Source organism: Myotis nattereri (genome assembly GCF_964212035.1).
Source record: "Myotis nattereri genome assembly, chromosome: 16".
In the NCBI taxonomy this organism is placed as follows: Eukaryota; Metazoa; Chordata; class Mammalia; order Chiroptera; family Vespertilionidae; genus Myotis; species Myotis nattereri.
Window position 1 is genome coordinate 39,340,258 of NC_138091.1, and position 13,619 is coordinate 39,353,876.

The 13,619-nt window shown below is 53.5% G+C and overlaps 1 protein-coding gene across 1 annotated transcript in view; it reads right to left on the reverse strand.

Moving 5' to 3' along the window:
* PRKCA (protein kinase C alpha) overlaps positions 1-13,619 on the reverse strand; it is a 282,419-nt gene that overhangs the window by 11,472 nt on the left and 257,328 nt on the right. Inside the window, exons 14-16 of the mRNA XM_081109906.1 lie at positions 10,227-10,307; positions 3,314-3,421; positions 1,577-1,717 (exon numbers count right to left, since the gene is read on the reverse strand). Of these exons, the coding sequence (XP_080966032.1) occupies positions 1,577-1,717; positions 3,314-3,421; positions 10,227-10,307 (330 nt within the window). The remainder of the gene's footprint in view (positions 1-1,576; positions 1,718-3,313; positions 3,422-10,226; positions 10,308-13,619) is intronic.

The window sequence follows — 13,619 nt, forward strand, 5'->3', positions numbered from 1 at the left end:
TGGGGACAGAGCTGTGTGTGAGGGGGGCTGGGCTGCGTCTCGGCTTGTTCTGGGAAGTGGGTTTTGCTGAACCCCCGAGCCGGGCAGCGTGTCTCTACGTTGCTCCTGCAAGAACGAGGCTGCGGGTACCACGTTCGAGTGCACCTCTCAGGTTCCATGTAAGGAGGCTACGTAACGATGAAAGGGACAGCGGAAAATCCCCAACAGGGTTCTGCGGAGACCGCCCCCAGCACCACTCGTCACTGTCCTCATCCCCCGCCCCCGTCAGACCAGGCTCTGTAGCCTGGAGCGCAGGGAGACTGGCTGAAGAGAAGGTGGGCAGCAGGTGCATCAGGCTTCCACCTGAAACGATGATTCAGGAGAAAGGCAACTGACCTCATTAACGGTAGTGTTTCTTCAGTTCGTGCTAAAAATGCCTTCGCGCAATAAAACCCACGGGCTGACCACCCGCGGTTCTATTCTTGGAGTGGAGGACACGTAAGCACGTTCGGTGAGGAAGCCGCGTGCCCCCCAGTCAGTAACTCAGCCACCCGGGGGTCCCCTCTGCCTGCTCTGGGGCACCCCTCGGGAGGCAGATCTGGGCCGGACCAACCCAGGGACCGCTTCTGAAACCGACTGTGCAATGACGCCGCCTGTCTGCATCGCCGGCCGAGGCGCTGGCCGAGCTGCAGGCATGGACCCACCCGGCTTTCAGACACGGGTGCCGAGAACAGCCTCCTTGGGGGCACCGCCACATGGCAGGTGGGCGAGCGAGGAGGCTTGGAGGCAGTTTACTTCCAGAGATAGAAACATTCAGAAAGGCAAGAGCAGGAGCAGCTCACAGTCAGAGAGCTGGTGGTGACAGCCCTCGAGGTGGAGCGATGGTGTGGGGGGTGAGGACACGGGTCCAGGAGCCAGAACACTGAGTCCGAATCCTGGTTCTGCCACCTGTCGGCTGTGTGTCCTCAGGCAAGTTACTCAGCCTCCCTGAGCCTCAGTTTCCTCAACTGTTATTGGGAGCGACAGTATCCACCTACAGCAGACCTACAGCGTTGTTGTGAGGGTTCAATGAATGACTTTGTAAAGGCCTCAGGACAGGGCCCGGTGCACAGTATTTGTTAAATAAATGAAGAGAGTGGGGCCCTACAGGAAGAGTCTGAATAAAGGTGGCGACACCAAACATGGTGGCTGACACCCCCAAGCTGAGACCGGCGCCCAGGGCCTGCCAATGAGTTCTGCTCCGGTGCCAGGCAAGTCCGGGACAACCGGAGCCGCGGAGAAGTCCGCCCAAGGCCTCTCAGCAAGGAACACGGACCATGAAATCCAAACCAAGCAGCCCCGCCCCGGCTCTCTAACGGTTCTGGGGGCGCTCGGCCGTCGCCCTGTTGGAGTGCCCGGCGGCGGACACAGGCTGCCCTCGCTGCCCGTCTGTCCTGACTCTCCAAGTCAGCAGGAATGCTGGTGGCCCAGACACAGAATGGAGGGCAAGGCAGGCACTGGCCTTCCCCCTGCAGAGCCCAGGGGTCACCGCCTCCCGCTCTCCAGGAAAGGGGTGGGCGGGACCCACAGGATCTGGGGAGCCGGCGCCCCGACTCACCACTTTGGGCTTGAAGGGCGGCTGGATCTCCCTGTTCTCCAGCTTCTCCCAGTCGATCCTCCGGAAGAAGGCGTGCTCGCGCACGTCCCGCTCGCCCTCGGGCCCGCAGCCCAGCCGCTTGCCCGGGTGCTTGGTCATCAGCTGGAGGCAGGAGAGAGGATCGAATGCATGACGTGCGACTGCAGTTGATAGTAATGTGCTGTATGACTGACACGTGCCAAGAGAGAAGAATTAAGTGTTCTCTCTCCAGAGAAGAAAAACAAAACGAGTGACTTCTTGAAGCGACGATGCGTTAGCGTGACTGTGGGGTTCCTCTCATAAGGTCCCGGCACCCTCCGTGTTCACGGGGATTGGCTCTAGGGCCCCTCGTGGACACCAAAACCCACAGATGCTCATATAAAAGGCGTAGTATTTGCATCTAACCTGCACAAATCCTCCTGTATACAGTGGGGCCTTGACTTAGGAGTGTCCTGACTAACGAGTTTTTTGAGATACCAGCTGTCTCTTGGCCGATTTTTTGCATTGAGTTGACAGAGTAATTTGAGTTAACGAGCTCTTTACCGAGCTCCTTAATGAGCTCGGTCTCGGAACGAATTAAACTCGTAAGTCAAGGCCCCACTGTACTTTCAATTTTCCCCAGCTTACTTATAACACCTGATACAATGCAAATGCCATCTAAATAGCAGTTATACTGTATTGTTGGGAATAATGACAAGGAAAAAAAGTCTGTCCATGTTCAGCACAGACACAGCCATCGTAGGCCTCCCTCCATGGGTATAGGTCAGCAACCATGTCACTTTTTGGGGGGAATATTTTCGATCTGCGGTTGGTTGAATCTACGGATGTGGAACCCGTGGATATGAATGGCCAACACATACATCTATCACATCGTCCTGTTGTTCACTTTAAATATATTACAATTTTATTTGTCTATTGTACCTCAATCAAATTGAAAAAGCAGAAAATTTCATTCACACGTTCCTCAAAACCCATGACCCAGAAGCCTCATGGCAGCCCCTCCCCAGAGAGCAATCAACCGAGCGCCCACCAGCAGAACACATACACAGAGGGTAGCACGTCCACTCGACGGAATACCGCGCGGCCGAGCGGAAGACGGGCTTCCACCACACGCAGCACCGTGGAGAGACCTCACCATCGCAGTGTCAGGGGAAAAGCCAGGCCCAGGGCGCATCCACGGCAAGATCCGCGTGTGCAAAGTTCAAAACAGGCACAGTGCACGCATGCAGTGACGCATGGGGGTGACTGTCGAGCCAGACAGGGGCAGCCTTTGAGGTGCCGGGCACGCGTGTCCATTTTGTGACAATTCATTGGCCTGCACACTGATGACGGGCGCCCTTTTCTACACGTGTGTTACATCTCAAAAACAGCAATGGGCACAGCACTAACGGAGGTGTGCAGCGGAGGAGAACTAACGTTTTCTAAGCGTCTGTGATCACTTCCGCTAAATGGCACCACAACTTCATGAGCGGGGGGGGGGGGGGGGGGGGGGGGCGGCACGGACTGGCAAACTAAAGCTATTGAGTTTCCGAGGTGTTGGGGTGTCAACTCGTGTCCCAGGCTCCCCTTTCCCCACCGTGCCCCGCAGGTCCCCAGGCCCTCGCCCGTGAAGGCGGGAGGCAGTGGCGGGGTCCCTGCGCCCTCTTGCTGGGGAGTGTGGGAAAGATCACCCGTCCACCCTTTCGGTCTGTGACCCTAAAAGGAACCCAGTGCACTCACTCCCTTGCAGATGGAGACGGCCTCCTTGGACAAGGATTTGGGGTAAGAGACGTTGTGCTCCATGATAGACTGAAAGAGTTCGTCCTCGTCCTCGCCATCGAACGGAGGCTGTTCCGGAAAAGAGGAAGATGGAGAAATATTTAGGCAGGTCGTTGATGAAGGCGGCGCCCCAAGGGCCGCACTCGTGCGACACTGGGGGGGCCCCCCAGGCTGCAGTCAGCCCAGACGCGAGCGGGCTTCCTGGACCAGCTTTCATTTCCTCGCTTGCAGGTGGTATGCCTTCCCGTTTCCCTCTGCTCCTCTAACGATCTCTCCCTGGGCAACCCAAAACAATCTTTGAGAAAAGTGTTTCTGAGTAATGCTTTGATTTTTCAAATAAATGATAATTAACCCATTAATCTTGCAATTATGTATTAAAATGGAATTATGACCTAGTTAGGTTAGCCGGCTGTGTGTTCAGAGGGTGGGTGTGGGGTGGAGGACGCTAATGCCTTTGGATTCTGAACATGCGGTGAGGGGGACATCAGAACCCGGGCAAAGAGGACTTCCTTGGGTCCAGAATACACATCAGGGCCCCTCTGACCCAACACAGAGCTGCCCCCCATGTGGTGGCGGTGACAGGAGCTCAGCTTCCACCCAATACCTCCCATCTTTTTCGGGGGTGGGGGTGGGGGTGGGGGTGGGTGGGTTGCAGCTCCCTGTGGAGAGAGGGAGGCCCCGGCTTTAAAGCCAGGCAGACATAAACCAGAATTCCTGCTCCACCTCCTCCGAGCTGATTGTCCAGAGACAAGTGACTTGCTTCCTTAAGACACGGTTTTCCAATCTGCAAAATGGGTTCCCTGGGGAGTCTGTAAAGTGCCTGATATTGTGTCTTGTATCCAGTAAGAGCCCAGTGAAGGGTGCTTAGCAGCACTGGTATTGTGATTCAGGTAGACGAGCTGTCGTTGGGGGCTGCTGGGGTCCTTGGGAGGAAGGGGGAGCCCAGGATGCCTCCAGCATGTCTTCAGTCCTGAGGTCAGCAAATCCCCTGCCCTCTGGACAACCCACAGCACGAGGGGGCTTAGGGGAACCTGCTTACCGTCCCCTTTAACTTAGCTGTGAGCTCAGCACGCAAAAGGCAGACCAGGTCAGCCCTCGTGCAGAGAGTTCTATGTTTCATCTTTATGTTCCTTCTCATTATAGGGAGGACTCCAGTCCCTCTGGCTGACAGGGTTAGGGCTCAGATAATGACAAAGTCTCGCTTAAATTTAAACGATACCATGGACCAAAACCAACATGCGGTCCCTTCTCATCAAACATCTTCCCCCGAGTAGAAGAGTAGCTGAACTAAGCAGAGCGTTCCCCTAACCACCACTCACAAACCATCCCGAGCCGTTCATCTGGCCCCCGCCTTCCTCCTTGGCCCCAAGCCCCGCCCTGAACAGGAGCTGGAAGCAAGGCTGGCACACGGGAACCACACCCACAGAGGGAAGATGCCGAGCCTATAAAGGACCCCACTTTCGGACCAGGTATGGGGTGACGGCTGCTGCTCATGCTTTTTTGGTGTGTGTGTCTAAAAATAGAAATAAATAGGCCCGTTTTCCGGTTGTAAGTGCCCGGTGTTACGAACGTCTAACTTGGGGGAAGCGTGCAGGTGGGTGAGGGTGACTCAGAGCAGCGCAGGGGCAGCCTGCCCCAGGTGGGGTTCCGTGGGCAGAAGTCTCATGGCTCTGGGATGCCCACCTCGCAAGCCCGTTGGAGGCGGCCACCCCACTGGGCAGTGCAGGCAGCAGATGGTGGTCTGGGCCAGCAGGGGGAGGTGCTACTTCCATCGACAGAGCAGGGCAGGGTGGGTGGGCGTGAGGGTGTGGCTGCACCTGCAAGAGGGACAGTGGAGGCCAGCCCCACAGTCCATCCCACAGTCTTCTCAGCCCGATATCACGCAGCCTACTTCTCCCAGCCACCTGTTACCTGACACCCACGGAACACCGCATCTTCCCTAAAAAGCGACCTCTACATGTGGCCGAGCTTGGGCCTAGGACAGTGGTTGGCAAACTGCGGCTCATGAGCCACATGCGGCTCTTTGACCCCTTGAGTGTGGCTCTTCCACAAAATACCGACTTCTGCGCATGGGCCACGACGTTTCAATCACACTGTACGTGCACGCCCGCAAGTGGTATTTTGTGGAAGAGCCACACTCAAGGGGCCAAAGAGCCGCATGTGGCTCGCGAGCTGCAGTTTGCCGACCACGGGCCTAGGAGATTTTCATAACTAAAACAAATGTGGTGTGGCTTCTGTGGGGGCTGTGGCTTGCACACCTACAGGGATCCCACTTCCTCGAATTCGCTGTGAGTGGATACGCTGCAATGTCCCAGTGCCCTGGAGGTGAGCAGGGCACAGGCTCTGCTCTGGATAACCAACCAATCGACAACTCACACTGTGGCCCCTTAGAGCCGCTGGCCAGGACGAGCTACATCACTGTGGGTCTCAGAGCCGAGGGAAGATGTGGGCCTTGTGAGGTAATTGTTAGAACGTCAAGGTGGCGACAGCAGAGCACCAGCCCAGCTATGCAGCTTGGGCCCATGCGCCTGCATAGGTCCCGCCCATGACGCTAGCCAGAGGTGGCCGGCTGGTACCTGGCTGGACAGCGACAGACAGCAGGGATTCAACCAGCCTCCTGGGGGACGTCAGCACCAGCGCAGGAACGTGGCAGGGCTGAGCCACAGATGAGCCAGGCCACAGGCCCAAGAGAAACTTCCTCCGAAGAGAATACGTGCCCTTGACTAGGAATCGAACCCGTGACCCTTTGGTTCAGGGCCGATGCTCTGTAACCTCCCAGTGAGGGCCACATATGCTAATTTGCCCCGTTGAAGGCGGGGCAATGCTGAAAAGTTATAATTATTCATTTTCCTTCCCAGACACGCCAGCCATGGAGCCTGGGGACACCGGGGGGGGGGGGGGGGCAATGCGTGGCCCAGGGACTTAGGACATGACCGCTTGGGTATTGCTTTGTTCCCCTCTCCCCCGCATTCCCATGATTGTTTCTTAAATTTCTACAGATCTGGACTCGGTGTTTCCGGCTGAGCTAACGTCCTGGCTTGGGGGTGCCTTCCTTGGCAATATGTAATTTGTGAATGTTAAACACACAAACGAGGGATGATGGATCCCTCTTTCCAAAATGATTCCGAAATCCCTCACCAGGAAGTGGTCACTGGTGACCGGGGTGGGGCGGGGGAGAACTCAAGGACAATCAGGCGGTGTCGTGGGACAAAGCACCGAGCACAGATTCGCCAGGGATGAAGGCATAGCATGGAGGGGCCTGGCAGAGGGCAGAGGGCAGAGGGCAGAGCAGGCGGGCGGGGCCCTGGAGGAGGAACACCTGAGCGCCGGAGCCGCTGTGCTCATGAGCGCGCCAGGGAAACACCAGTTAGGCCTGCACGTAATCGTATTTGTCAGGCAATCGGAACCGCAGGCTCCGCTGCGTATGCTGAACGGCCCCCTGGCTGCTGACCGTAAATAAAGCAAATGAGAAGGGAACTGCAAGGAAAGATTTTTCTGCTCATCGTCAGCTCTCTTGATTACAGAGGACAAACTTAGGCCACAACCCCACCAGCAACTTTATAATTAGTCTTACTTTTCAGTAACAGTATGTATTCCCTCGGCTGGGTCTCCGAGTTCCGGCAGCTTTGAGGGGGTGGGTGTGGGCAATACACGTGGAGCCTTGATTATCCTTTGGGCTGAGTCACAGCCCAGGAATATGTTGAAATTTGCATCGAGTCAGAGAGGAAAACTAGGAAGTGTGTGTGTGTGGGGCGCTCTGGAGTGAAAACACCGTGTTTGTGGCAGGAGCGGTGAAGGTCTAGGTCAGGGGTGGGGAACGTCCGGTCCTCGGGCCGTATAAGGTTTGTGAAATCATTTGGTCTGGTCCTGCCAAGGCATTAGGGTGAGTTAATTAATGTCTGACCAAAGATAGCAGGCTGATTTTTAAATGGATCCTTTTGTATGGCCCCAGAATGATGTTATAAACATCCAAATGGCCCTCGGCAGATACAAGGGTCCCACCCCTGGCCTTGAGGGATAGCGGCAGTGTCTGCCATTGCGCCTGAATGTGGGCTGCCTTGTGGCGCCATATTTAGAGTGTCACCATTTTCAATGGAGATTATGGAAACTTCCAGAGACCATCGAAGGCAGGCTGACTGAGAGACGGGATGGAAAACCATGAAAATGGGTCAGAATGTCTATGGAGCCGCTGGGAGTGGGAGGACCCTGTGCTCTCTGGGGGATGAGGAAGGACCAATCTGCAGGTGAGGTGGGACCTCACAATGCACCCCAGAGGGGCCCTCCCCGCGGGAGCCAGCATTTCCCAGCTCTCCCTGCAGAGTGAAGACCCAGGAGGCCTGGAGGGGAAGGAAGACGGCCAATAAGGAGACAGCTCCGTTCACGTCCTGTAACGTGCCCTGGACCAGAGCCCATTTCCACCCTACGGTTTCCTTTGCTGGCATATGCAGACGGGCCTCTTCATGAAAGCAGGCTTGTGTGCTGGGCGGAGGGTCAGAACGTTCGACTGGCATCCAGGAGGGGAACTCAGGCCCTCGTGCTTTCAGGAGCAGCCCGGCTCTCAGGGGCCGAGAATCAGCCCAATTTCACGGTCCAACTCCTAAAGGGGGAAGTTAACTTGAGGAGCAGGCGACGTGGGTTCTGCCAGCTGTTGTCTTCCTGACAGTTGTTCTGCATAACCTGCTTTTCCGTGTTTACAAACGGAAGTATTGGGCCTGAAACCAACATTGTACTGGGGATGAGAACCTAAATAATACACAGACGGCTTTTTAAAATGTCAATCAAGTCTTACCATCCCTGAGAAATAATGACCACGTGAAGGCTGGTACCTTCTATCTTTTAATATCCAAAAGACTAGTATTAAGAGGTGTAAGATGCAATGAGAGAGACATAAAGGACCAATCACCAGTGGCCTCCCACCCAGAGTCTAAGCCAGTGGTCTGCAGTGGCCTCCCTGCACACATGGCCTGGTGCTCTCCTCCTCTCTGACCGCAGGCCTCCTCTCCTACTCCCTCTCCAGCTTCCCAACTCTGCTCCAACCACACTGGCGCTTCCCTTCCTTGGCTTAATAAACATGGCAACATAATCCCACCCCAGGGCCTTTGCACGTGCCATTCCAGTCCCTCTGCCTGGAGTGCTTTCCCCCAGAGATGCACACAGACATTCCTCATTTCCTTCTCATTTTAACTTTATTTGTACACAAGGCCCTCCTCGGCCACACTAGCTAAAATGTCAATCCTGCCCCAACACTTATGTTCTTGTCCTGCTTTGTTACTTTTCTTCTTAGCTTTTCAACTATTATATAGTCCTTTTTTTTTTTTAACATGTCCACTGTCTCTCTTTCTTTATACTGTAATCTTGATGAAGGTACAGGTCATGTCTGTCCATGGCTGTTACCACAGAAAGCGTGCATTCAATAAGTATGTGTTGAATGAATAAACGACCAAGTCCATGGATGTAACTTGTCAGAAAGGGTTGACTCCCTTCCCCACCCCCCTCGAAACAAAGATTTCTTCGGGAGTAGATCTGCTGCTCAACACAAGCATTTCTTTCCATTCTCCTACCTCGGGCTCTTAGCGACGGAGGGTCCGACTCCTTGTCACCAGTACTTGAGTGCTGGCAACTATAAAAGCCACCTCCACAGAACGGTTCTTAGGTATAATGGCAGAGACCTGGTAGCTGCTCCCCGAACCTCCCTCCCCTTGCCGGGCTCACAGGTACATGCCCCTCTCAGGCCTGCATCTCATCAGGGCTGTGTGGCCCATGGGGTGCAGGCAGGAGTGATGAGTGCCACCTCCAGGCCTGGCCCCTAGACGTTCCTGCCTCCGTCCTCCTGCTCTCTCCTCATTGGCCGGTTGAATAATGAGGAGTCAGTGGAGGTATTCAAGGCCCTAAAAGGCGGAGCCAAGGGACGGAAGAAGCCTGGGTCCCTGAATCACCATGTGGATGCGAGTTCCCCTCCCCCACACCACGGAGGACTGCGCCCAGAATGTGAAAGAAGCCTGCGCCGTGTGCTAAGCCGCTGAGGCTTTGAGGCGGCCTGTTAAAATGGCAAGTGTGACTTACTCCGATACAGACCTCGGGGCCATTATGTTAGAAGTGCCACGACAGCAGCAACACACTCGGCTATCAGCTAGATGCACATTCCCCAGAGACCACATCTGCCTTTTCTTAGCTGGATGTCCAGCCTCATCGGACTTTTGCAGACGTGACAGTGAGCTGCCGACGGTGAGATGAGCGGAGGCAGGGAGGAGCCATGACACGTCTTCAGGGACAGCGGATACACATGGCGGCACCAGGTGATTTCTGCAGACAAGCCCGCAGGGACCTACCCCAGCGCTGAGCCACTGAAAACTAGCCCTGGCCAGTGTGGCTCAGTGGATAGAGCCTGCAGATTGAAGGGTCCCGGGTTTGATTCCGGTCACGGGCACATGCCCAGGTTGCAGGCTTGACCCCCCAGTAGAGGGCGTGCAGGAGGCAGCCAATCAATGATTCTCATCATTGATGTTTCTATCTCTCTCTCCCTCTCCCTTCCTCTCTGAAATCAATACAAATATTAAAAAAAAAAAAATGAAAACTCACAGAGGCCATGTTGTCGCCAACAGGCAGGGGGCTTTTGTGGGTAAGGTGACAGCCATACCCTGCCTATTCTCCAGAAGGTAGCTTTCAATTCAGGTTTTGTGATCGGAAGAGAATTTCTGTACAGACTGAATACAATCCTCTCTCAAGGGGCACTTCTCCACCTTTCACCCGGGCCGGGGAGCCAGACCAGGCCTGTCCTGCCACACCACCGGGTCCTGCTCTCTCGGCCCCCGTGGAGCAGAAGTGTTCACACTGGATGGCGATAAACAAGCATGAAAACACAGGGAAACGTTACCTGCCCAGCCAGCATTTCATATAACAGGACGCCATAGGCCCACCAGTCCACGGACTTCCCGTACGGCTGATAAGCGATTATCTGTGGGAAAACAAACACATCAATTACATTCAGTGGCAAATCAAAAAGCCTGCATTCGGACAGGCCAATCAGGCACGTTGGCATTCACACTGTTTGCAAATGAGGAGGTGATGATATATCTTTGATTTCTACACCCAGGGAAGAGCGCCCCTCAAATTGGGCATGCCAAGAACTGTCACCCCACGATTCATCATCTCAAACCTATTTGGAACCTGTCTTCCGAATCCCCCCCGCCCCCCAAGACGCCACAGCACTGTCTGAGGTCGATTTAATTATCCTCATTGGAGGAAAATATCTGGGCACTGAGGTGGATTTAATATTTGGAAAAAGCAGAGGTCATTCAAAGCATGAGTCTCATAAATAAGATAACCAAACGAAGTAACAGAACTTCATTAAAAGTAATAAAGAAGATGATGATGATGATCATCATCATCATAAAAAAGAAAAAGAGGACTAAAGTAAAATTTCACAGAGGTACCATGATAGCTGCTGAATGACTGAAGTTTCAAAATGCTTTACAAAAGACATAAAATGCAATATTCAGACCTTGTCCGATCTTGGTTCTAACCAACCAACTGTAAAAAAGAAAGTGGGAACATTTAAATGTGGTCCTGATATCAGGTGATCTTAAGGGGTTATTGCTGATATTGTTAGGCAGGATGAATGGTATGGTGATTAGAGTGTCCTTTTCAGTTAGCCGGCTTGTTAAAACTCTGGCTTTACTGCCTCGCAGGCAGGCTGCGCACCTAACACAATCCCCAGGCCCAGGATCACGCCCCAGGATTCCAGGTGAAGACATACCAACAGGTACTCGGCAGGACCGCCCTGCCACTTTGCATACGAATTTGACTTAGAAATGTTCCAAGGCATTTTTAAACAAGTTTTTATTGATTTCAGAGAGGAAGGGAGAGGGAGAGAGATAGAAACATCGAAGATGAGAGAGAATCATTGATTGGCTGCCTTCTGCACAGCCCCTACTAGGGATCAAGTATACAACCCGGGCATGTGCCCTTGACCAGAATCGAACCTGGATCCTCCAGTCCGCAGGCCAACACTCTATCCACTGAACCAAACCAGGTAGGGCCCAAGGTATTTTTTAAAAATATATTTTTATTGATTTCAGAGAGGAATGGAGAGGAAGAGAGAGACAGAAACAGGGGCTCGGGCGGCAGACTTCCTGCAGCACGTGAGAGGCTGAACGTCAGCTGCCAGCACAGACCCAGCAGGGCCCCGGGCCTTCAGTGCATTGCTATCTGTCATCATGATCATTATGATTATACTAACATGAGCCCACGGCTTGGGGGTGTGTCGGGATGTTATAAATGGCTGCCTGTCTTATAAAACTGATGAGAAAGAATCATTGATTGGCTGCCTCCTGCACGCCCCCTACTGGGGATCGAGCCCGAAACGCTGGCATGTGCTCTGACCAGGAATTGAACCGTGACCTCCTGGTTCACAGGTTGATGCTCAACCACTGAGTCACGCCTGCCGGGCCCACACATTTTTTTATTGGCCCACTCTCCCTGTCTGTCTGCCCATCCCTGTTGCTTTAAGGCGGTGCTGCCATTTCTCCCAATGGGATGCGAGGCACAGCCCGTGGCTCACTTCAGTGCAGGCGATGACAAGAGGGTCGGGGTTTGGATGGGGTGTCTCTGTGGCTTATTCCTCGACAAGAAAACGACACACAAAGGGGCCCACAAGGAGGCCGTCACTGCTTTTTAAAACGGCATTTGTTCTTTTCTGAAAACTTGGAAAACACACACACGAAGCACTAAAAAACCCAGCCAAAATGAGTCTCTAGTCATTACCTAGTGACCCGAAATGATATCCCTCCAGGGCCCAGACAGGAAACCCCTGGACCACCGCCTGTCCTGGCCAAGTAGAAGCACAGAAACTGTCTTTGGGAGAATGAAAGTGCGCCTGCTGAGCACTTACCACCGGCCCGATAGTCTCCACATGTTTTGTGTGACCCGACGAGACAGCAGTGACCGTTGTCCCCATTTTACAGGTGAGAAAACCGAGGGGTAAGCGTTTGGGAGACTTGCCTGAAGCCCATCAGTTAACAGGTGGTGCTCAGAATAGCGACAAATTTGTCTTAAAAATACGATTTGTATCTTTCAAAGATATATAATCACTCCTACTGGGATTAACAAAATATTCATCAAAGGGCTTTGAGGATTAAAGAGATTTGAAATCATTATTTCACTTTAGTATCTATATTTGAAAAGTACATGACTGAAATCTGTTCTTATAACTATATTAAAAGCAGTCCCTGAGATCTATTTTTAACAATCGGCGTTTTACTAGTGGTGGTGTTTTTTTAAAAAAATCTTCACCTGAGGATATGTTTATTGGTTTTAGAGAGAAGAGAAGCAGGGAAGAAGGGAAGTAGAGAGGGAGATAGGGAGGGAGGCAGGGAGAGAGGGAGAGAGAAATATTGATGTGAGAGAAATATCAATTGGTTGTCTCCCACAACCTTGGTATGTGCCCTGACTGGGAATCGAACCGCAATATTTTGGTGTACAGGGTGACACTCTAACCAACTACTGTGGGAGGAGCCGGCCCAGGCTCATCTGCCCCCATCGGGGCAGGTGTCTCTGGCACTTGTGGGCCAATGGAGGCTGCCAGTCAAGCCCGGTGTGGGGGTGGGGAGCTGCCTGGCATCCTGAAACCCCAGGCAAGGGGCTGCCATCAGCATGTGGGAGGCTGAACGTCAGCTGCCAGCACAGACCCAGCAGGGCCGCGGGCCTTCAGTGCACTGCTATCTGTCATCATGATCATTACGGTTATACTAACATGAGCCCACGGCTTGGGGGGGTGTCGGATGTTATAAATGGCTGCCTGTCTGATAAAACTGAGCTATGCAGGAGCTTTCTGCCTGCCTGGGCGCAGGACCAGGAATGCAAGGGGCCGGGAGCAGCCTCGAGTCTCTTGCCCGGCCCAAGGCCCACAGCGGTGGGAAGATGGCACTGTAAGGCTGTCCACCCTTTCCCGCTTGGCCGGGCTACACACTGGAAGGCCTCCCAGCCAGGACGGGGCTGGGAAAGCTTTCTGTTTTTTAAAAAAATATTTTTATTGATTTCAGAGAGGAAGGGAGAGGGAGAGAGAGATAGAAACATCAGTGATGAGAGAGAATCATTGATTGGTTGCCTCCTGCACGCCCCGCACTGGGGATTGCGCCCAAAACCTGGGCATATGTCCTGACTAGGAATCCAACCATGACCTCCTGGTTCATAGGTTGATGCTCAACCACTGAGCCACACTGGTTCGACTGCAGAAGCTTTTTTTTTCCTTCTTTTTTTTTTTAAATTA